Source organism: Aotus nancymaae, unplaced genomic scaffold (assembly GCF_030222135.1).
Source record: "Aotus nancymaae isolate 86718 unplaced genomic scaffold, 86718_ANA_hifiasm-v0.15.2.pri h1tg000076l, whole genome shotgun sequence".
Lineage (NCBI taxonomy): Eukaryota > Metazoa > Chordata > Mammalia > Primates > Aotidae > Aotus > Aotus nancymaae.
The window spans coordinates 6,137,703-6,160,890 of record NW_026988491.1 but is presented as its reverse complement, the minus strand read 5'-3'; the positions used below and the strand labels follow the sequence as shown (position 1 = coordinate 6,160,890).

The window sequence follows — 23,188 nt, the reverse complement described above, 5'->3', positions numbered from 1 at the left end:
CTCATCTACCCAGCTCTTCCGGGCGTGCAGCCCGTCAGTTCGGTCAGTGTACGGGGTGCCGAAGCAGCTCCGGAGGTTCGGCCTGACTCCGGCCAGGACCCCGGGCCCTCTCTGGTGGTTGAAGCAGGGAGGCGGTCACAGACGACTTCTGGGGATTTCGCGCATGAAAGCGGGGCTCCGAAGCGTGGACGACGCCCGCTCGACCTGCTAGTGCGCATCGCAGGCTGGGGGGGCCCGGATCCGCACCCCTCAGTTCCTGCCCCCCCACCCCCTCTCGCCGCCACTCTCAGCGGGCAGGGGAGGGGCAGTGGGAGCTGGTTTGCTGGCTCGGCGCTACGTTTGCATTGGTCCGGGGGGGCTGAGACTGCAGCCCCCGGCCCCGCGGGCGGGGTGGGGAGGCGGGGGCCGGACGGGGGCTCAGGCTGCTCTAGCATTGGCGGAGCTGGGGAATGGGGAGGGGGGGCAGGAAGCGGGGGGAGCGGAGCTGTGGGGGGGGTGTATAAATAGGGAAGGGGGGACGTGCATCCTCGGCTTGGTGAGGGGGGGGCGCTCGGCACAAAGAAAGTGGAAAGTTTGCAGCGCCGGGCGGCCGGGGCTAGGCATCCGGGCGCGCACGTGCAAGGACCGGGGCGCCGGGGGGCCCCACTCCGAGCTCGCCGTTTCTTTTTTTTTCTGCAAGCGACGGGGGGGGGTGTTGTTGGTATCGCCCCCTCCTTCTCCTCCCCCCAGGGGTGAAAGTGCAAGAGGAAGTGCAGCCGCTGCCATCTTTCCTCCGCTCCGAACACACGGAGCCCGGGGCCGCAGCGCCGCCGCTCCGCCACCGCCTTCTCCCGGCCCGGGGAAGGGCCCACTCTGACGCCGCTGTCGCCGCCCGCCCGCTCCAGCCGCCGCCGCCGCCACCGCCCTCCAGGCTCCGGGATCCGGCCCGCGCCGCCGCCCCCGTGCGCGCCCCGCCGCCGCCGCCTTCGCCTTTTGTTTCCTCCGCTCCGGCGCCCCCGCCCCGGCTCGCGCTTTGCAGGGGACGAAGCGCGCGCCCCCAGCGGGCCCGGGAAAAGCCGCGGCGCGCGCGCGCGCCTGCGCGGCGAACCCCTCCTTCTCCTCGCGTGCGCGTGCCCCTCTTGGCTGAGCGCCGGCGCCGCCTGGCGGGCGGGAGGGGAGGTGGCAGGCGCGTTTGCTGGAGGGGCGCACCTCTTTGCTCGCGCACCCCCCCGGAAGGTAGACCGGGAAGGGGAGACGGGCGGGCGGAGATTAGAGAGCAGCGCGCAGTCCAGCGAGGGCGGGGGTTGGCTATGTGTCGGGGGGTGGTGCACCCCGCAGTCTAGACAGTCGGATCCGGGCTGGGGGCGTGTGCGCTCAGCGCACCTGCGAGACTACAGAGCCCCGGGCCGGCACGTGTGGAGAGTGTGGACACGTCTGCTGCGCCCCACTTCTCGCTGCCTAGGGGAAGGGAGGGGGCGGGCAGGTGCGGCGGCCGGGCTAGTGGGAGGGGGCGGCGGCCATGGAGCGGGTGAACGACGCTTCCTGCGGCCCGTCGGGCTGCTACACCTACCAGGTGAGCAGACACAGCACTGAGATGCTGCACAACCTGAACCAGCAGCGCAAAAACGGCGGGCGCTTCTGCGACGTGCTCCTGCGGGTAGGCGATGAGAGCTTCCCAGCGCACCGCGCCGTGCTGGCCGCCTGCAGCGAGTACTTTGAGTCGGTGTTCAGCGCCCAGTTGGGCGACGGCGGAGCTGCGGACGGGGGTCCGGCTGATGTGGGGGGCGCGACGGCAGCCCCTGGCGGCGGGGCCGGGGGCAGCCGGGAGCTGGAGATGCACACTATCAGCTCCAAGGTATTCGGGGACATTCTGGACTTCGCTTACACATCCCGCATTGTGGTGCGCCTGGAGAGCTTTCCCGAACTCATGACGGCCGCCAAGTTCCTGCTGATGAGGTCTGTTATCGAGATCTGCCAGGAGGTCATCAAACAGTCCAATGTGCAGATCCTGGTACCCCCTGCCCGCGCCGATATCATGCTCTTTCGTCCCCCTGGGACATCGGACTTGGGCTTCCCTTTGGACATGACCAACGGGGCAGCCTTGGCAGCCAACAGCAATGGCATCGCGGGCAGCATGCAGCCAGAGGAGGAGGCAGCTCGGGCGGCTGGTGCAGCCATTGCAGGCCAAGCCTCCTTGCCTGTGTTACCTGGGGTGGACCGTTTGCCCATGGTGGCTGGACCCCTATCCCCCCAACTGCTGACTTCCCCATTCCCCAGTGTGGCATCCAGTGCCCCTCCCCTGACTGGCAAGCGAGGCCGGGGCCGCCCAAGGAAGGCCAACTTGCTGGACTCAATGTTTGGGTCTCCAGGGGGCCTGAGGGAGGCAGGCATCCTTCCATGTGGCCTGTGTGGGAAGGTGTTCACTGATGCCAACCGGCTCCGGCAGCACGAGGCCCAGCACGGTGTCACCAGCCTCCAGCTGGGCTACATCGACCTTCCACCTCCCAGGCTGGGTGAGAATGGGCTACCCATCTCTGAAGACCCCGATGGCCCCCGAAAGAGGAGCCGGACCAGGAAGCAGGTTGCTTGTGAGATCTGCGGCAAGATCTTCCGTGATGTGTATCATCTCAACCGGCACAAGCTGTCCCACTCTGGGGAGAAGCCCTATTCCTGCCCTGTGTGTGGGCTGCGGTTCAAGAGAAAAGACCGCATGTCCTACCATGTGCGGTCTCATGATGGGTCTGTGGGCAAGCCTTACATCTGCCAGAGCTGTGGGAAAGGCTTCTCCAGGTGAGGAAAGGCCCCCTCTTCCTCCCCTGCTCCCCTGCCATGATGTATCTTAGTCCTGAGAAGGCCCCTGCCAAGATCTGGGGGTGTGGGATTTGTAGGGGGTCACTTGACCTTATAGAGCCATGCCAATTTTGGGAAGAGTGATTTAAGGGCCCTTATTTTGCGATGGTATGCCCAAGACCTGTTTTCTCTTCCCTCAGGGAAGTTCTTTGACACTAAGTGTGCCCTACTGTCTCTCCTGGGGCCAGATTCCTCAGGCCAGAGCCACCGGACCTCACCATTCTTCTCCCTGGGCTCCCTTTGTGTTTCTGGCACCAAGCGTGGGGCCCCCTCTGGGGGCGGGAGACTGGGCTCCTCAGCGACTTCCCCGCTTGAATGGCTGCCGAGGGAGGGACTGGAACAAGTGCATCTGGGACTCCCTACACTCCTGAGGCACCAGATTCCCCAACACGGAACACTAGCCATCCTGATCAGTAGACTCCAGCTATGCCTCTTACACCACCCTGGGATCATGGGACACAAAACTGGGCATCCAGAGCTACTGCTTATAACCAAAAGCTTTGATCTGCTCTGACCTGGTAGCTCTAGAGCCTAATGGGCCCCACAGAGCCCCTTTATGTTCTCAGGACAGAAAGAAAGCGGGACAGGATCCCTATGTAGGTTCACTTTCTAGTTAGCTTGTTGGGGAACTGAGAACTTGTCTGGGAGCAGAGGGTTGTTTTGTTTTTCTCCTAAAATGCTGGTTTTAACTTGGAGGACCTTGTGCATGTGAACACAGGGATGGATAACTCCCTCAGAGGGGCCCCAACCAGGAACCAGTCTTACCGGTCAGGCAGCCCCTGCCCACCTGCTCAGGCGGGCATCTGGCTTACCAGCCCAGCTGGGGACTTAAGGCTCCACTGCTGGCCTCTGGGGACTGAATTCCATCCGGGTGGCATTCATTGGCTGCCCGCAGCGGGAGAGGCTGGGGGAGGGGAATGCTGAGTTTCTAAGGGGCTTTAGTGTGGACAATGAATCACACATACCCCCTCCTGGAAAGGCTGCAGTGAGGCAGCTCTGTCTCATTCTACTGCCACCGCCTCTGGTCCTAGAAATCATTGAGTTTCTGGTGGGGGGAGTTGAGGGGGTGGGGAGGCGAGATCAGAGACAAATGCCCACTTCCCTTCCCCCTCCAGAGAAAACCAGGGCAGAGAGGCCTGGGCCTGTGGAGCCAGATCTGGGTGGTGACTTTGTCTTTGTCATGCTGGGGTGGGGGAGAGGGAGTCCTCTCCAGCAGTGAGTGTGTGTACACGTATGCATGTGTGCCTGTGTGGTGAGGTCTGGCCAAGTTTCTAAAGTCTCTTGGTTCTCTGTTTTCCAGGCCTGATCACCTGAATGGACATATCAAGCAGGTGCACACTTCTGAGCGGCCTCACAAGTGTCAGGTAGGGGCTGGGCCAGGGCAGAGAGATGGGCTGAAGGAGATGTTGCTGTTCTCATGGTCGCAGCCATGAGCCAGCTGCCGTGTGCGCCGGGGGCCCGGCTGACTGCCCACCGCTTTGCACACCTCCCCTCCTCTGTTCCTCCACCCTCCCTCTGCTTTCCTCCTTTGTTCTTCCCCCAGTCCCCCTTCCCCCACGGCTGATGTTCCCTCTTCCTGGTTGCTTGGTCCTGGTTCCCACCTTTGCCTTCGCTCTGTTGCTTGGCTTTCCTCTCCTGGTGTTTGCTGGCTCCTTGGATGGTGGGCCATATCACACAGATGTTGTCTTGGGAGATGCGGCGGTGCGCAGGGCCTGGCTGTTGGTTCCCAGCAGTTTGTAGGAACTGCAGGTTTTTTTTAAAAGGGCTCCTGGTGGTCCAGCCAACCACTCTTCTCCTTTTCTGACCTGAGTTAGATCTCTTCCTGAGTCCCCTTAGCTTAGGGCACAAGGCAGTGGGGGAGGTCGGAGGTAGGGAGTGGGTGGTCCCCTCTCCCACACTGGCATCTGTTTAACCCATCCTGAGCCAGGGTTTCTGGAAGACTGGAGAGCAAGGTAGTCTCCTCTTCTCTTGAGCTCTTTGCAAAGTAGCAGGTAGGGAAGGCTGGACCAGATAGATTCTCACCCTTGGCTTACCTGCTTGAACAATATCTGGGGGCCCTGCTGGTGCCCAGAAGATTGAGTTTCCTCTCCTGGCCACTGAGCCTTCCTGTGTGGATAGTGAACACACCTCTGTCGTCTCCTTGGTTATCTCCCCTCTCCCATGCCAAGTTGCCACCAACTGAGGGCAAGCCATGAGTGTGGGGTGCTCACTACAGCCTCTGATAGGATAACCTACTTCTCCTTATCCGGGTGGCAAGGGGAGAGGGTTCAGGGAGATCGGCAGGGAGGGATGAATGTGCTGTAAGTAGGGCAGAGCCCCTGGGGGCTAGGCGTGGACAGTGTTCACAGGTGCTGGGCTAAGCAGTCTCCCTGGAGGAGGATAACCCAGGGTGGGCCTGCTGGGATCTGTCTTTGCCTTGCTGCCTTCTCTCTCTCTCTCTGTCTCTGATTCTCTCATCACAGAGCATACATTCTGACTCAGGTAGTATGCTGAGCAGCCCGGGCAGAGTAGGAGGAGCCCAGAGGGCAGTGGGGGCAAGCCCGGTGGCCTGGGGGGGTAACCTGCACTCTCTGCCCTTTTTCCAGGTGTGGGTTGGGAGCAGCAGCGGCCTGCCGCCCCTGGAACCTCTTCCTAGCGACCTGCCATCATGGGACTTTGCCCAGCCTGCTTTGTGGAGGTCGTCCCATTCAGTTCCTGACACCGCCTTTTCCCTTTCTCTAAAAAAATCATTCCCAGCCCTTGAAAACCTGGGCCCAGCACACTCCAGCAACGCTCTCTTCTGCCCAGCCCCGCCAGGATATCTGAGACAGGGCTGGACCGCCCCAGAGGGCAGCAGGGCCTTTACCCAGTGGCCTGTTGGCTAGCCTGGGCTTCCCTGGAGAGGTTTGACAGTGGAGGGGAACAGGAGTGGCAGCTGGCCTGAGACCCCTGCTTTGGGAGAGGCTAGCAGGGTTACGGTCCTGCCCACCATGCCCAGCTCCTCCCTGGGCGACTTGGAGTCTTTCCCATCTCAGAGCCCCCAAATGGGGGTAGCAAGGAGCACCTTTCTGGACCCCCCTATAGCATCCAAGTTTCTTTCTGGGCTCTCTTGCCTTTTCCCCCCTTTCACAGGTGGCACACCTGGGTATCTGTCCTTGCCTGTGTGATTTTGGAGTTTGGTGCCTTCCTGGGAACTAGCCACTAGCTTATCTGCTTCCCCTCCCCTGGTGTCACTTCCTATAGGCCTGGGGTTTCTAGACTGGGGCCTGACCACCCCTACCCCCACTCCAGGAGTGAGTCGGCCTCCAGAGAAGACTCTGGCACAATTCCAACTAGAGTTAACCCATGCTGCCCTCTGCCCTTCCCACTCAGATCTAGCTCCTGCTTTCATTCTGGCTAGTGAAGTAGACTTCTGTGTTTTGAGGTTTATTAGCAGGTCTGCTCAGGAACTATGAGTAGCTTTATATTGGGCCACCCCAATATATGGCTTTGGGGGCTGATAAAGCAGATGTAGACCCCCTTCCTGGGATCCCATTGGTGTGCCCTTTAGCACCCCGCAGAGTCTGCGGGGTGAACAGGAGTGATGATAAAATTTTTCATTCTAACATTTGAGGCTTTGTGTGTTTTGTCCTTGGTCTGTGTCGTAACACTGACATCACTGTCCCTTGGTGTACAAACGCGCTCCTGCCCTGCCCCTCCAACATACACTCTCACAGACCTGCTGGCCCCACCTCCAGCCTCATAGCCAGAACTTCCCTAACAGGGACCCAGCAGGTGAAGACGTGCTGGCTCTCGTGCTCTGGGCTGGCTAGCTGGGTGTGCCTGGGCTTGGTTAAACAGCAGGGGCATCTGTTTGGCATGGTGTGGGGATGCTGAAAACATCAGAGGTGAAGAGACATCTCTCTGTGAGTTTATTCCTTGGGCCCCCCACTGGCTAGGCACAGTCTATACCTCTCATCCCCTCCTGAGGCCAGAGAGAAAGAAAAAGGCCAGTTCCAGAGACTGGTGCTATAGGGGCAGGAAGCCTCAGGCTTGACAGTGGGATGTGTCCTTCGGGCTTGGCCTAAGTGTCTTTAACTGGCCCAGATGCCCTAGGCATTGCTGGATTTATGAGCTTAGTGGGCTGGGACATTTCCCCCACTTGGAGTTCACCCTGAAGCTGAGAGTCTGGAGCAGTTGAGATCTCCTCCCTAGCTTTCACTGGCTCCACTTCTTGGGGGCTGGTTAGAGAAGGATGAATTGAGATGGGCATGTGCTCAAGAAGAAGGGGGCCAGAAAAGCTGAGAGAGCTGGACCTTAATGCATTGCCCTTACGAGTTTTCCAGGGCTGTGGGAGAAGGCTGCTTCAGACTACCGTTGAGGCTTCCAGAGTTCAAGGGCCACCAAGGGTGGGGGTGTACACTAGTGCCCTTGGTACCATTTGGGCCCCATTCCCAAGCTGCTCAATCCTTAGGAAGAAAAGCTTTAGGAAATCTGTGAAGGCAGCAAGACTGGGGCTCAGTGTTGAGTGGTGATGACCTGCACTCAGGGAGACTGGGCCATGACCTGGCAGGCATGGCCCCTAACTACAGCAGGGTGTCTAAGCGCAGGGCTGCGGGCAGGGCAGCTCTTCTGAGTGCCACAGGCAGTCACAGCATTCTGCCCCTGGCTCATTCTCTTCACATCAGCCTCCCTCTGTCTTCTCTCTATCTCTAGGACAAAGACTGCTTTTCTCCTGAGGCCCCAGCATGGAAGTTCTGGATGTTCCCTTTGAGATCTGTCTCCCTCCACCCCTTCTCTCCTGGGTTGTGTAACCAAGCTCTTTCATGTTCTGTGTTGTCTGAACTTACGCTGTGCCTAGACTTTGGACTTTCATAGGCTCCCCAGAAAACCTGGGGACTGCAGCCACAGAGGGTCAATCCTGGCACAGAGAAGCCAACAATCACTTTAGCTTGGTTTTGTAACACAGGGAAAGCTTTTGTCATGTTTGTGTTTTTTCCCCCAGCAGCAGATTTACATTCCTAATTCTGTTTGCTCAGGCGAAAGTTAGCTTTCCTTCCTTGAGAGAGAATCAATGGAGGACAAGGTGGGGGAAGCCAGCCCAGTCTGAGATTTTAATTTTGCTTAGCTAATCTCTAAATGGATAAGCCACTTGTGGATAATTGAAGTTTGGCTGTCCATCATCTTTAGGTAGCAAAAGCATGACAGGCAAAGCCTTTAGAGGACAGATCCCAAACGAAGGTTGGCAAAAGAAACCAGGCATCTCTTTCCTATCCCTCTTGTGGCTCCCTCTCCTAGGGACCATGGAGTACAGAATCCTGAATGTGCTTTCAGCCCCTGCCTCACCCTCCCAAGTAGCTGGGACTGTAGGCATCCACCACTACGGCAAGCTAATTTTTTTGTATTTTTAGTAGAGATGGGGTTTCACCATGTTGGCCAGGCTGGTCTCGAACTCCTGACCTTGTGATCTGCCCACTTCGGCCTCCCAAAATGCCGGGATTACAGGTGTGAGCCACCGCACCTGGCCTCAGCCTCATTTTCTTACACTTGATCCACTTGTTCCTGTGAGTTCTGAGGCTTAGAACTCACCCCTCTCTCACCATTGGAGGGGTGATCTTTGGGTCACTGCCTGGCAAAGCTAACTCTTGTCCCCAAATAAACCAACAGGTGCACCTTTCTTTCCTGGGGTGGAGTGTTTATGCAGCCTCTGCCCTGGTTTACTGATTATAGACTGCTGGGCTATGTAGAAGCTCTGAGTGTTTTCTGCCACTGTGGCCTGTCACTGGGTCATGAGGTCCTTGGCTGGGGTGGGGCCCACCTGTGGCCATGAGAGCAAGCATCCATGGTGCTTTCTTCTTTTTCTTTTCTTTCTTTCTTTCTTTCTTTTTTTTTTTTTTTGAGGAGAAGTCTCTCTCTGTCGCCCAGGCTGGAGTTCAGTGGTGTGATCTCGGCTCACGGCAACATCTGCCTCCTGGGTTCAAGCATTTCTCTGCCTTAGCCTCCCAGGTAGCTGGGATTACAGGTGCCCGGCTCCATGCTCGGCTAGTTTTTATATTTTTAGTAGAGACAGGGTTTCACTATCTTGGCCAGGCTGGTCTCAAACTCCTGACCTTGTGATACATCCGCCTCGGCCTCCCAAGGCACTGGGATGACAGGTGTGAGACACTGTACCTGGCCCATGGTGCTTTTTAACTCACCTACATGCTGGAATTTCCTTGGACAAATCTGTTCAACGTTCCCTTTTAGGAGTCCTGGCTGCCAAGTACTATACACTGTGTTATAAAGTATGAGCACCTTTCACTCTCCAGAAGCTCCCTCTCCTGAATCTGGAGACGGTAAGAGCACAGGCTGTGGGACAGGTTCTTAGTCCAGCTGTCTCATGTCCTCTCAGAGGCCTCCACTGGCCCAGCCGTGAACTGGGAGGGATCAGAATATCCCAGAGTGGCCAGGAGGATTGGTAGAGTATTGGCCTGGCTGGTGAGGGTGGGTGTGCTAGACTTTCTTTAGTAGCTGAGTCTTGTGTTTTAGGCAAGTTCATTCTCAAGTTAGTTGCCTCATCTGTGATATGAATACACTGAATATATAAAACACATAAAAGCAGTATGTCATTGCTACAAATGCAATTCAAATGTGTAATGTTTACTTAAAAAGACAATGACAGAAGAGCTAGGTAAGGCTGTGCTAATGTGCACAGATATTTGGGACTGGGGTAGTAAACAGCGGTGTCTTCTACCTTGACGGCATTGCATGTGTTTGTTTCTCGCTTTGGTTGTACGGTAAGGAGATAGCTAGCTGTCTGTATGTGGTGACAGTGTTCAGACCCTTACCTTGAGCTCTCAGGTTCTCAGGATGTGCTTCTGTTAAAGAGAGATGGCAGGGGCAGTTCCATTCTAGCACAAGGTAGTCTTCAGTGGGTTACCATTTGATCTGTAACAAACACATTTAAAGGTGAATGTTGCTTTCTCTTACAGTTCTGTAACAGTAAACACACACACAGAAAAAAAGAAGTGAGTCAAAATTGACTAGAACCCCTGAAACATCTCCCTGGTACCAAAATAGCTTGAAAGCCAACAGACACATCTTTCTCAGGGATTTCCCCATATTCTGTGACCCCCATGGCTGGAATGCCTTTGTAAGCTCCAGCTGAGGAAGGGATGTTGTTGAGATACTGATCACTGATACTAAGTCAGGTCCTCAGGTACAGGAAATCCTGCCAACCTGGGTCCTTTCAGGGTGCTGGTCCTGACTCATCCAGCCTGGGGGCCTGGCTCTGAGTTGGTGCTCAGCTCACACCACAGCTTTCCAAAACCACACTCTCTTGGTGGGTGATCACACAGCTTGCCTCAGAGGGCTGCCATCAGGATGGGCTGCATGAGATAAGTGCCTCTAAAAGGCTGAGCATGGTGCCTGCCTGGCACACAATGTATCATCATCTTTGCTGTCACCAGCACTTCCCCAGCTTAATGTTTCACAAACACTTTTTTTTTTGAGTGGAGTTTTGCTTTTTGCCCAGGCTAGAGTGCAATGGCATGATCTCAGCTCACTGCAACCTCTGCCTCCTGGGTTCAAGAGATTTTCCTGCCTCAGCCTTCCGAGTAGCTGGGATTACAGCCACGCACCACCACTGCCGGCTAATTTTGTATTTTTAGTAGAGATGAGGTTTCACCATGTTGCCATGTTGGCCAAGCTGGTCTTGAACTTCTGGCCTCGGGTGATCCGGCCAACTTGGTCTCCCAAAGTGCTGCGATTACAGGTGTGAGCCACGGTGCCCGGCCAATTTTTTTTTTTTTTTTTTTTTTTGGGACAGAGTGTCACCTTGTTGCCCAGGCTAGAGTGTAGTGGCACAATCTCAGCTCACTGCAACCTGTGCTTCCTGGGTTTGAGTGATTCTCCTGCCTCAGCTTCCCAAGTATAGATGGGATTAACAGGCATCTGCCACAATACCTGGCTAAATTTTTTGTATATTTAGTAGAGACAGTGTTTCACCATGTTGGTCAGGCTGCTCTTGAACTCCTGACCTCAGGTGATCCACCCATCTCAGCCTCCCAAAGTGCTGGGATTACAAATGTGAGTCACCTTGCCTGGCCCACAAATGGCTCTTGAAGCCTCCGGCCCTTGTTCTGTATGCTAATTCTCAGGTCATTAGAATTGCCACTATCTTTTGTTTTGTTTTGTTTTGTTTTTTGAGATGGAGTCTAGCTCTGTCGCCCAGGCTGGAGTACAGTGGCACAATCTCGGCTCACTGCAACCTTCGCCTCCTGGGTTCAGGTGACTCTCCTGCCTCAGCCTCCCAAGTAGCTGGGATTACAGGCACTCAACACCACGCCCAGCTAATTTTTGTATTTTTAATAGAGACGGGATTTCACTGTGTTAGCCACGATGGTCTTGAACTCCTGACCTTGTGATCTGCCCGCCTTGGCCTCCTAAAGTGCTGGGATTACAAGCGTAAGCCCCTGCGCCCAACTGCCACTATATGGGCTGCTTTTTAAATTCAAACTCACGAAAATATTATGAAGAATTATCTCTGTGCTTTGTCCTGCCTTTCCTTTCCATTTCCCTGGCCAAGACTAATGTCACTTTTGAATAAAATGAATAAATAGAATTCTTTGTGTAAAACAACTAGGGAAAACCCAGGGATAGAGAACAGGAAGGCTGGTTTATATGCCAATAACTCATCTGTAAGTTCATGTAAATGTAATTCTGTGCTGCATTATAGCCAATGCACCTAAAGTCAATTCTCAATGTCTAAGGATGAGCGAATGTATAACTCTTTATTGTGTAGAGGGGTGTAGAACTTAGCTTGCCATGTCCTGGGCACATTTCCAGTAGTCATTTAGTTAGTACCAGTGATTTCCACTCAAGTGTCCTGTAAGGAGGCACCATGAAAAACAAGAACAGCTGCTTGGCATTCTGGGTAGAGAGCCCAAGCCAAACTCTAAAGCTCTCTTTATAAAGGGAGGTCATGTGATGGCCAAAAATTGCTCTTGCTTCATGGTGCACTTGGTAGGGAGTCAGGTGTGGTGTGCTGGGTTTCACCTCATCCTGTTTTCTTTTCTGCCTTCAGACTTGCAACGCTTCTTTTGCCACCCGAGACCGTCTGCGCTCCCACCTGGCCTGTCATGAAGACAAGGTGCCCTGCCAGGTGTGTGGGAAGTACTTGCGGGCAGCATACATGGCAGACCACCTGAAGAAGCACAGTGAGGGGCCCAGCAACTTCTGCAGTATCTGTAACCGAGGTAATCTGCCCACTGTTTCCTCACTTCCAGAGGATGGGCCTGAGCGTGTATGGGAGGCCTAGGAGTGTCTTGATGACCCTACCTCAGACTCCACACAGCCCTTCCCTTCCCACTGAATGATAAACACCTTCATCACCCAGCTAGCTGTTTGCGACCCCTTACTTTCCAAGCTTGGAGTGCTTAGAATGGGAGGTCCCAGGAGACCAGCAGGTTGGAATGGAAGGAGAGAAGTTCTTCCCAAGCTTGGGCCCATAACTCCCACCTGCTACTCAGGTGGCAGGATGGATGCATTTAGCAGACACCACTGAACTATTGAGGTTGGTCAGGGAGTTAATAGGTCCCAAAGTGGGAGAAAAAGAGGTCGGTCTGGCTTGAGAGCTTTTGTTGCTGGTTGATTCACTGGCATATGAAATTCAGCAGCCAGGGAAGGAGGCTGAGTCTGGAGATAAACAAGGAGCAGTCATTTGCTACCACAGGTGGTCAGAAGAGAGCCCAAACTCAGGTAGATTGTGGCCTTGATGAGAGAGGAAAGTGGAAGGTACTCTGAACAGGGCAGTGTGCTTGAGGACAAGGCGGGCCTAGGTAGTGTCTAACTCTGTGTGTGGCAGTGATGTGTTGGGTGAAGTCAAGCCTGTCCCCAAGGTTCTGCCGGTCTAGTTGGCTGTTGGAAGTGCTAGATGTTTGTGTTTGGCGAGCACAGCATCAGTGGAGGCTTGCGCTGTGTCTGTGCTAAAGGAGGTCGAGGCAGCTGTCTGTGAACATGAGGATGCTTCTGCATGGTGTGCATTGCTTTGACCAGGTGGGGAGGTCGCTGGGATGTCCTTCTCTCCTGGGGCATTTTTGCTCCTCCCAATGCTTCTGAGAGCCTGGGGTATGGCTTAGTGGGTTGAGCACTGAACCAGGAATCAAGAGACCCAGGGTTTTGTCTCAGCCTCTCACTAGATGGCCTTGAGTTCTCCCGTTCCCTCTCTAAGCTTCAGTTTCTTTATCTGTCAAATGGGGTTAAGAATACCCCCCTTTCCCACCTCACAGCGTTATTATGAGGATCCCAAGAGACAAGGTAGGTGAAAGGAGCTGCACACTTCGGAGGCCCTATCCTTGCACTTTGTCACAATGTTGGGAAAGACATGCTTGTTGACACTCTGGGTTGGACCAGGCACAACACTCCTGCAGGCCTTGGCGGAATCGTTGGGTGCCCGTGATGTGTTCATGTGCCCTGAGGTCCACGGTGGAAGGAGATTGCTGAGTAGCTGGGTGTTCTTGGTGTCCTGGAACTGGGTCCCTCCTTGCAGCTTCATACCTGGGGTTTGTACCACCAGGACACCTGCAGGGAGGTATTAGTAAAGGCCTTTTAAGCTGTCTGTTCTGTTTTCTGACATATCAGTAGAGCCCATTTCTGACAGGAGCTTCCTCCAGGTTGCAAGCAGTGGGCTTGCACATGTAGGGAGAGTTATCAGGCTGTGGCTGACTGTCTTGACTGAGGCTGCCCCAGCCCTAGATGTTGTTTCTTGTCTTGCTTCATCCTAACCTGGCTTCCTGACAGCTCCCCGAGATAACTCAAAACTTGCTGGAACAGGGATTTTGCCAAGTTTTCAATGTGGAAGTTCCCAGTATGAGAACTGGGGTCAGAGACCAGAGGCTGAAAACTGTTGAGTGGAGAAGGGTGCTCATGATAAAACTCAGAAAGCCCAGCCCAGATGATGGAGTAGGGCAGGAACTGGACAGGAGACCCAGGTCCACAGCCCTTGGGAGTCCAGCTCAGGAGGAAAGAAGAACTGAGAGCAGCAGGGATAGTGGGAAAGTTGGCCCAGTTAGGAAGCAGCTGATGTCGCAAAGCCAACAACTATTGTATGTCAGGATTTCTTTTCTAAGGGCTGGTAAAGAGAACTTGGGCAACAGCCATAAGCTACATGACTGGAATGGAGAATCTAGAAGAGTAAACCAGAGTCTACTTTTTCTCAGAAAAGCCAAGACTGGATCTGATCACAGGCCAAACATCTTTGGTCCCAGAGCCAGAGTGGGAAGTCCCTTTCCTGCAGGAAGACTAAAGAAGGTTCTGGTCCAACCCATGCTGGGTACACAGAAGGAAGAGAAAACAATTGCAGTTTTTATCAGAAGAGGAGGAGCTGGATTATACTCCTGGACTCATTCTTTGGGCAGAAATAAGAAGAGACAAAAAAAACAAAAAAAGGAAGAGGATAAAGTTCTTTCTGAGCACCGAAAACATTGAGATTAAGACATTGGAGTCAGAATGCAGAGAGCTCTGTGTCCTCCTTTGCCCTGCTGCCACCAAGCCTATACCTATAAGAGGAATTGCACAAATAAATGAATGTTCTTATCTCTGCATGCGTTCAAGCAAAGGCTAAATGTCAGCCAGCTGATTAGAACAGTTATGATTCAATCAGGTGAACTTCCAGGTGCCTTCAGATCCTTCACTCCCAACAATTCTTAGTTGACTTGAGTATCTACCTATAGATCTGTCTTTTTTAGTCTTTGCCATAAAAATGACTCCTGGCTGTGAAGAATGGGAAAGAGGGAAGGCAGCCTGACTCCTGCAGCCTCACACGTGAGTCAGATGCAAGTTGATGAGAGAGATAACTCTGGCTTTGTCATACAGACATATCAGGATGTGTATGATACTATTTGTAGAGGAAGATCATTTGCAGTAGAGGGAATATTATGGCTAGAAAAGCTTGTTCCCTCATTTTCGAGTTGAGGAAATCAGTTTAGTTTAACAGTTGAAAAGGAAAAGGCCCTGTCTGGTCACCATGGTTTTCTTCCTTTAAAATTTCTGTAGCAGGATCTTTGTATATATGCCTATGTGTTGGTATGGGGAAGAGGAATATATTATCAGGAATCTGCCTTTGACAGAGACATTTGGATGCAAACATCATTGATTGAAAGGTAGAGGAAGCCTTCTCCCATCAGAGGTAAGCACACAAGTAGATGGATGCAGAGAACCTGCCATTCTCCTGATCTCAGATAAAGCTACGTAGGCCCACTCCAACATAGTGCAGTTGGGGATGGCCTCTTCAGGGTTTGGACGAGGAGAAAGCAGTCCCCAAATCCCTGCATGGATGTGGAATCTGCCAAAAGATTATTTGCTTCTGAAGTGCCAAGTGCAGGCACGCAGTCAAGAAAACGCAACTGAGGAGCAGTGGCCTTTTGCTAATAAGCCTGTCATCTCTGGAGTGAAAGGGCCAGTGGCTTATTGGTTGTAGTGGCAGTCACATGTGTGCTCAGCATCTCCATTGCATGGATGGCTGGATCAAGCTGCCTCTTTGGCTCTTGATTAAATCGGTGGTGAATGGGTGGGTAAGTTTAGAATTCCGGCTAAATATGTCTGGCTTTAAAGATGTATTCTGCTCAGAAACTCAGCTTCTGTTTCATCCTAACACTTGGCTGCTGAGTTGCTCTGTGTTTAAATTCTAGGCTTTAAGTGGCAGCTGTGGATCCACTCCTACCAGCCCGCCATGTGGTTTTGCTATAGATAGTACAGTCTGCAGCTGGGGTAAAGTCAAGAGGACTCAGCCACGTGTTTCAGACTGTTTTTCAGGAAAACTCAGCAAGTTTTTTTTTGAGACTGAGTTTCACTCTTGTTGCCCAGGCTGGCGTGCAGTGGTGTGATCTTGGCTCACCGTGACCTCCGCCTCGGGTTCAAGTGATTCTCCTGCCTCAGCCTCCTGTGTAGCTGGGATTACAGGCATGCACCACCACACCCAGCTAATTTTGTATTTTTAGTAGAGACAGGGTTTCTCCATGTTGGTCAGGCTGGTCTCGAACTCTTGACCTCAGGTGATCCACCCACCTAGGCCTCCAAAGTGCTAGGATTACAAGCGTTGAGCCACCGTGCCCAGCTGAACTCTGCAGGTTTTTATTGAGCATCTGCTGTGTTCTCCTGGTGTAGCTCTCCCAGTAAGGAGTAAACATAATAATTCCTGGTACTCTCCCACTCCTTTCTGTCCCCTTTGATTGCAGCAGACTTGCTCTGGTTCATCATGGGGAGAGCTTCTTGCTACTTTAGAGACCTCACAAGGGATTAAAAACCAAAGGAAAAAATTCCCTTCTAAAGTGGTATCATCATATTACCAGAAAGTTCTGTTATCTTGTGCTGATTGATGGGAGCCAATGTCTCCTGGTTCTACTTTGTTTTGGGGGGACTCCATAGTACCACCCCAAGGGGCAGGGCTAAGAGCCTCTTTCACATTAACCTTGTCTCCTCACTCCTGACTACAGCCTCCCTCTTAGGGACATCTACATGGGACCCTCTTAGACTAATCTGTACCCGTGATCAGCCTTAGGCAGACCACTTCGGTCATAGCACAGGACAATTTGCTCTACTGGGCAAGGCAGGACACTAGCATCTGGTCTAGACAGATCTTTGAAGTGGCTGTATTGGGAAAGGAAGGAAAATTGGCCCAATCCCACATTTCCCTTCAGAACCACTAACTGCTGTCAGAGGAGTACTTGTTAAATAAAGTTCCCACAGCGTAGCCCTGTTTTTCCAGCAGCTTCCATTCTAACCTACCATTATGGCAGAAGAATACATGAGTATAAATGGTCATAATGAAACTTATTGCAAAAGTCCACTGGATGTTTCTAGGGCTCCGGGCTAAGACACAGGAATCAATAACCCATTTATGCTGGACGTTGCAAATTTTTTTTGTGAAAATCAGAACTTGACTATGATCTTGAGCAGTAGGATATAAATAACTCCTACAAGGTTAGGGTTCCAGTAATGGAACATGAGACATAAGTGGGTTAAAGCATCTGCCCAGTAGCTAAGGGCCAAATTCTGGTGGCACATGATCCCGGGGTTGGACTCTAGGCTCTGCCACTTAGTAGCTATATGTGTGACCAGGTTACTTAACCTCACCAAGCCTCTTATTTCTTCATCTGTGAAATGGGCATAATAGTGATCTGTAGCACATAGGGTGTTGGGCAAATTCTGTAGAATAGTGCATGTGTTGTGCTGGGCCCTGGTGTGCCATCAGCATTTGCTAAAGGTGAACCTTTATTACAGTTTCAGCAGCATTCAAAATGCCATGCCATTTCAGACTTTTTAAAAACAAATCTCGTGCAGACATTACATAGTACTCTTCAGCCGCCGACCCTTTAGCAGTGGATCTCACTGTTATCCTGTGACTGTGTAATTTTAAAAGTGAATGGAAACACCTGATAATGAGTCAACCTGATCTGAAGTGGATTAAAGGGACACTGTCAGGGCACTGGCACCCTAAGTGGGCCTTATACTAAAAAGCTTCAGTTCCTGCTAAAGGCACCTTCTGATCCTTGACCACAGTGGGGTTCGATGGCATACCTCCTTCCTGTGAAATCCAACACAAAATCCTTTTATCGGCCTGCCTGATTCTGTATCCTTGGACTTGTGGCTGCTGTGGAAATTGGCCCAAGATCTACTCTTCGTGGCTCAAACTGACCGAAGCATATGAGAGGTGGGCTGGAATAGTCCCAAGACGGCTGGATTGTCCTCCCCCCAAAATAAAGACAAAGATCATTCCTGTTTCTTCTCCTGTACGTGAACCTGGTGGATGCTCCAAAATCAAACCAAAACACTACCATGAATAAGAGATGACCGCACCCCTTTGATACAACTTCCTATTTTTGTCTTTGTTCTTCAAAAGATCTAAACAGTTACTAAATCCTGTTATGCTGAAGGTGGAGAAGTTAGAAAAATAGAACATCTCCTGACAGGTAGAAGATGGGATCCCTGGAGGCATTCCTTTGGGATTCATTTTATCTCCATCTCGTTTGTTGTCCAGTTTCCTTTTACAAGGATTAAGCAGGCTTCCTGCTGGCTAGAATCCTGTGGCTTCCCTGGAGCCTCAAATTCTTGTCTAACCACATTTCTAGTCATGGTTCCTGCAGGAGACATTCACTCAAACCACCTGTTACTGAGGCATCAAGCAAGCCTAGAGGCAGTGGGCCTCTGGCCCTAGCAGGAGCAGGATCTCAGGCCATCCCACTAGGTGGCCAGCCTAGGCTTCTCACCGCAGCCTTGCAGAGTGGGCTCTGCAGAGAAGCCGATTTGTGGACAGTGCCACCCTCCATCCTGAGCCACATGGCTCATGTGGTTGCAGCCATTTTTGAGCCAAGGAGGGGGCCCCCTCTAGGTGCAGCTGAACTGGGAATGCTAGCCAGAGCGGCCAGAGGAGAGGCGTGGGGGAAGGAGATAGGTATCTCTTGCTGGCCTCGGGATCTCATCTCCTTTTGTCTTGTTTAGGTTTCTCCTCTGCCTCCTACTTAAAGGTCCATGTTAAAACCCACCACGGTGTTCCCCTTCCCCAGGTCTCCAGGCACCAGGAGCCCATCCTGAATGGGGGAGCAGCGTTCCACTGCGCCAGGACCTATGGCAACAAAGGCAAGCGACCCCTTGCTCTGCACTTTGCTTCTCTGCGCAGACTGTGTTGTGGGGGCGCTGGGCTGGGCGTGGGGAGACGGGAAGGCTGCCGGCTTTCTGGCTGCCTTGAGGAGGTTCAGAGATCTCAGTGGCAGTGGCCTGCAGGACAAAAGTCACAGTGGGTATCCCACTTCAGGGCAGTGAGTGAGGCTTTAGGGCACTGCCAAGATCCAGCCTCCGCCTCCTCTTCCCCAGTCCTCCTCCTTTCCTCCTGGCCAGCCCTCACCGTCTGGAGCCCTGCAGGAACGCCCCAGGCCCTGGGCAGAAGAAGAGCCCTGCATGATGAGTCACTCTGGGCCTGTCCACTGCCTGTTGCCCTTTAGGATGGTGTGGAACTGCGGCTGAACGCTTTCTCCTCTTTTGACCCGGTGGGCCGGTGGGAGCCAATGTCTGACTTCTCTCACAATAGGGGTGATTGGTTGCTGTGAGTGGCCCTTTCCAGAGAGCCTCTGGCTGTGGTTGTGAGATGCATGGCAATAATGAGCTATCTGACTCCGACTTGGGAGTTGGTTTGTGGAGAGCTCCCCGGGCCTACCTTCACTTGTTGATTCAGGTCGTTTTATGGTATGTCACATTGTTGTTGCCTTGGGGATGAGGCCAGGGGCTTGGCAGATGGTAGAAACAGCAGAGATGGCATGCTCCATGCTCCCATCACAGACCTCCCTTCCCGGCATGGCTCTCTGGACCCAGGCAGGAAGCTGCTGATTGGTGGAGGACTCCAGTCTGCGCCAGGCAAGGCAGAGCAGCCAGGGTTGTCTCTTGGCCCAGCTTGTCTGGGGCCTAGGGTGGGGACACCCAGCTGACTGAGCTGTTCAGAGTTCCTTTCAATTTCTGTGCTTCTGCTGCTTGGCCCTGGAAGGGTTTTGGCAGAAGGAAGGCAGTAAGGGCAGGGCTTGTGTTTGCAGCATTAGGAGAAGGATTGGCTTCTGTCTGAGCCATTGATGGGGTCTACCCAGATTGAGGACCTCATGGCTCTGGTTTTGCCTGCCTCGCTAGGGTGTAGCTAGTCTGGTGTAGGAGACAAGGCCACTGTTACACTGGTTTGGCATCATCAGAATACCAGTTTTACTCTTTTACTCAAAAGAGTGCCTAGGAGTTGGGGGTCTTTGAGTTGTTCTGAGCAGCAGTAGTAGAGGTGCCCTCTCTGTATCCCTTCCTTGAAGCAGGCCGAGATGATGGTGAGCAGTATATGTGCAGCTGCATGAAGAGTTCACAGCAAGGGAGGCTGGTGGCCCTAGGGCCCTGCCATTTTACCCCTGTAGGCACTCCAAGCTCCCAGACTGACCAGTTGACCCTCTGTGGGTTCTGCCTGGGTGGTGGCTGGCCAACAGCTGCCCTCCACAGGTCTGTGAGCTGGCCCCTCATGACCCCTCCAGGAGGGGGCATCTCCAGAGCCTGGCCTCATCTCTCTCCTGTATTTTGTTTTTTTATAGAAGGCCAGAAATGCTCACATCAGGATCCGATTGAGAGCTCTGACTCCTATGGTGACCTCTCAGATGCCAGCGACCTGAAGACGCCGGAGAAGCAGAGTGCCAATGGCTCTTTCTCCTGTGACATGGCAGTCCCCAAAAACAAAATGGAGTCTGATGGGGAGAAGAAGTACCCATGCCCTGAATGTGGGAGCTTCTTCCGCTCTAAGTCCTACTTGAACAAACATATCCAGAAGGTGCATGTCCGCGCTCTTGGGGGCCCCTTGGGGGACCTGGGCCCTGCCCTTGGCTCACCTTTTTCTCCTCAGCAGAACATGTCTCTCCTTGAGTCCTTTGGGTTTCAGATTGTTCAGTCGGCGTTTGCATCATCTTTAGTAGATCCTGAGGTTGACCAGCAGCCCATGGGGCCTGAAGGGAAATGAGGCAGCTGCTCTGTCCCCACGGAAACAGCCATTTGGGGACTGTAGGGAAATGCTGTGAATGCGGAGGGAAGTGATGTCTTTGGGTTCTGTAGCTGAGAGATTTTTATTCATTTTTAACTACCCCCCAACCCTACCCCAACTGCTCCACCACCCATTCTCCCAGTGGTCTTTAGAAATAGATTTTCATTTGATATTCTGCAGAAATACCAATGAGACCCAGTATGGGAAAAGGGCAGAAAACACTACAAAGGCCTCCAAGGCAAAACCAGTCCCAGTTTCTCTAATGGGCAGAAGCTGGAATTCCTGGTGCTCAATTCTTAGTGACCCCAATCTTATACCCAAATCTACGGTATTCTGGGACCTCAGTGATTTTGGTCCTCTCCCAATTCTCTAATTCCTCATTCCCCCTTCTCATATCCTTCAAAAGAACCACACTAGGGCCTCCACTCACTTAAACAATGCGGATGCCCAACTGTTTTTAAGGAAGCCAGAAGCCTTCAGCATCCATGGACCATGGGGTGAGTGTCCTCCGAGAGCCCCCCTGAGCTCAGCCCTTTGCCTGGAGGGCTCCAGACCTTTCTGAGCCCTGCTTAGAGGCAAGCATTTTCACTGCTAGGACAAGCTCAGCTATTGAGGACACCCCCACCCCAAATTTCAGTTCTTACGTGATTTTAACCATTCAACTTGCTGTTGGGTTATAATTCTCTAATTATTATTATTATTATTATTATTATTTTTTAGGACCAGTTGTAGTGAATTGCTACTGAAAGCTATCCCAGGTGATACAGAGCTCTTTGTAAACCGCAGTCACACATTAGGGTTAGTATTAAACTTTGTTTAGATGTACCATAATTAACTTGGCTAGTTGATTGTTTGAAGTCTATGGAAGAAATAGTTTTATGCAAAATTTAAAAAAATGCCAGTCTGGTCAGGGAAGTAGGGGGTTTCAATGCTGTTGGGAGCCAGGGAGGTAGGAGAGCCAGCAGGCAGGGACAATGTGTACCTCAGTTGTGTCACATGTGAGCAAGCCCAGGTTGACCTTGTGATGTGAATTGATCTGATCAGACTGTATTAAAAATGTTAGTACATTACTCTCCCTGCTCCCTTGAGTCCAGTTTTTCAGCTGTGGGGTCTTTGGGACACAGAGGTGGGCAGTCTATACCCCAGCACCTGGGGTGGGAGTGGGAGCCCAGGAGACCCCTTTTCCACTTCATTGTACCAGTTCCACTGGGATTGACAGGTGGAGAGTCTCACTGAAGACTTAGAATGCCAGAATTCACCCATTTTTTCAACAAATATTCACTTCTTGTCTTCACTGTTGTATGCCAGGCATGGTTTCATGCTCTTGGGATATAGTGGTGAACAAGACACTGCTGTGAGGATTAATGGGAGAGATAGACAATTTAAATACGAATTCAGATAATGAGAAATGCAAGGAGAAAAACTGGGCAAGGTGAGGGGACAGTGACAGCAGGGGGGTGAGTAGCGTGGACCAGGGAGGTATTAAGCGGGGTGGGGCTCTGGGAGAGAAGACTTGTAGAGAGGGATCTGACATAGCCTACCCACCTAGCATCTGAGGAGGGACATGAGCAGGGACTCCTCATGGCCAAGGGGCTTTAAGAAGCTCAGCAACTTGTCTCCCCCCCATGTTATCTACCTGATGTTAAGTAAAAGATTGGTGCATGTTAGTGTTGAGTGTGTGAAGAAAAGAAGGAAAGAACAACAAACAGGAAGCAAGAAGCAAGCACAATGGATAATTAATGGGAATAAGAATGAAGAACAAGAGTGGACAGGCCAGCTGGGCCTGGCGGCTCACGCTTGTAATCCCAGCACTTTGGGAGGCTGAAGTGGGTGGATCACTTGAGGTCAGGAGTTTGACACCGGCCTGACCAACATGGTGAAACCCCATCTCTACTAAAAATACAAAATTAGCTGAGCATGGTAGTGCACGCCTATAATCCCAGCTACTCGGGAGGCTGAGGCAAGAGAATTGCTTGAACCCAGGAGGCAGAGGTTGCAGTGAGGCAAGATCACGCCATTGCACTCCAGTCTGGGCGATAAGAGTGAAACTCCATCTCAAAGAAAGAAAAAAAGGGGACAGGCAGACTTCAGCAACCCTGGGCATCTTGAGAAATCTCAGGGAAGAGAGAAACCCCTAAAAGGATGGAGACAGCATTTAACCTCCAAGCAAGAAGAAAACAACGGTAAAGGAGAGAAAAACAGACCTAGGGGAACAAACAGCACAAAAATTTTTAGACCCACACTGGTATCAGAATTACTTTTTTTTGAGACGAAGTTTTGCTCTTGTTACCCAGGCTGAGTGCAATGGCGCGATCTTGGCTCACCGCAACCTCCGCCTCCTGGGTTCAGGCAATTCTCCTGCCTCAGCCTCCTCAGTAGCTGGGATTACAGGCACGCGCCATCATGTCCAGCTAATTTTTTGTATTTTTAGTAGAGACGGGGTTTCACCATGTTGACCAGGATGGTCTTGATCTCTTGACCTTGTGATCCACCCTCCTCGGCCTCCCAAAGTGCTGGGATTACAGGCGTGAGCCACCGCGCCCGGCCTACTTTTTTTTTTTTTTAAATGGAGTTTTGCTCTTGTTGCCCAGGCTGGAGTGCAGTGGCGTGATCTAGCACAGCAACCTCCACCTCCACGTCCAAGCAATTCTTGTGCCTCAGCCTCCCAAGTAACTGGGATTACAAGCATGTCACCACACCTGGCTAATTTTTGTATTTATTTATTTATTTTTGAGACAGAGTCTTGCTCTGTTGCCCAGGCTGGAGTGCAGTGGCATGATCTTTGGCTCACTACAGCTTCCACCTCCTGGGTTCAAGCAAGTCTCCTGCCTCAGCCTCCCGAGTAGCTGGGACTATAGGTGCGTGCCACCACGC

The 23,188-nt window shown here is 52.5% G+C and overlaps 1 protein-coding gene and 1 long non-coding RNA gene across 5 annotated transcripts in view; one reads left to right on the top strand and one right to left on the bottom strand.

Annotated features, from left to right (window-relative positions):
* The first annotated feature begins 759 nt into the window (after positions 1–759).
* Positions 760–21,384, top strand: PATZ1 (POZ/BTB and AT hook containing zinc finger 1). Of its 4 annotated transcripts, none has more exons than XM_012471336.3 (5): positions 760–2,769; positions 4,130–4,193; positions 11,852–12,023; positions 18,330–18,402; positions 19,875–21,384. In XM_012471336.3, exons 1-5 carry the CDS (start codon positions 1,499–1,501, stop codon positions 19,906–19,908), a joined length of 1,614 nt encoding a protein of 537 aa, XP_012326759.1. In that variant the 5' UTR covers positions 760–1,498; the 3' UTR covers positions 19,909–21,384. The 4 variants fall into 4 exon arrangements, with proteins under 4 accessions (XP_012326759.1, XP_012326755.1, XP_012326756.1 ...); XM_012471332.3 differs by having other exon boundaries at positions 18,265–18,402; XM_012471333.3 differs by lacking the exon at positions 18,330–18,402.
* LOC105730265 (uncharacterized) overlaps positions 6,601–23,188 on the bottom strand; it is a 48,843-nt gene continuing 32,255 nt past the window's right edge. Inside the window, exons 2-4 of the long non-coding RNA XR_001110446.3 lie at positions 20,166–20,345; positions 18,977–19,293; positions 6,601–9,714 (exon numbers count right to left, since the gene is read on the bottom strand). This is a non-coding gene — a long non-coding RNA (uncharacterized LOC105730265). The remainder of the gene's footprint in view (positions 9,715–18,976; positions 19,294–20,165; positions 20,346–23,188) is intronic.

What these genes read in the sequence shown, in the direction of transcription:
- PATZ1 (XM_012471332.3), top strand. Translation starts at nt 1,499, where the DNA reads ATGGAGCGGGTGAACGACGCTTCCTGCGGCCCGTCGGGCTGCTACACC. An exon ending in TGTGGGAAAGGCTTCTCCAG is followed by an intron (nt 2,770 to 4,129) that starts GTGAGGAAAGGC and finishes TCTGTTTTCCAG; the next exon opens with GCCTGATCACCTGAATGGAC. An exon ending in AGCGGCCTCACAAGTGTCAG is followed by an intron (nt 4,194 to 11,851) that starts GTAGGGGCTGGG and finishes TTCTGCCTTCAG; the next exon opens with ACTTGCAACGCTTCTTTTGC.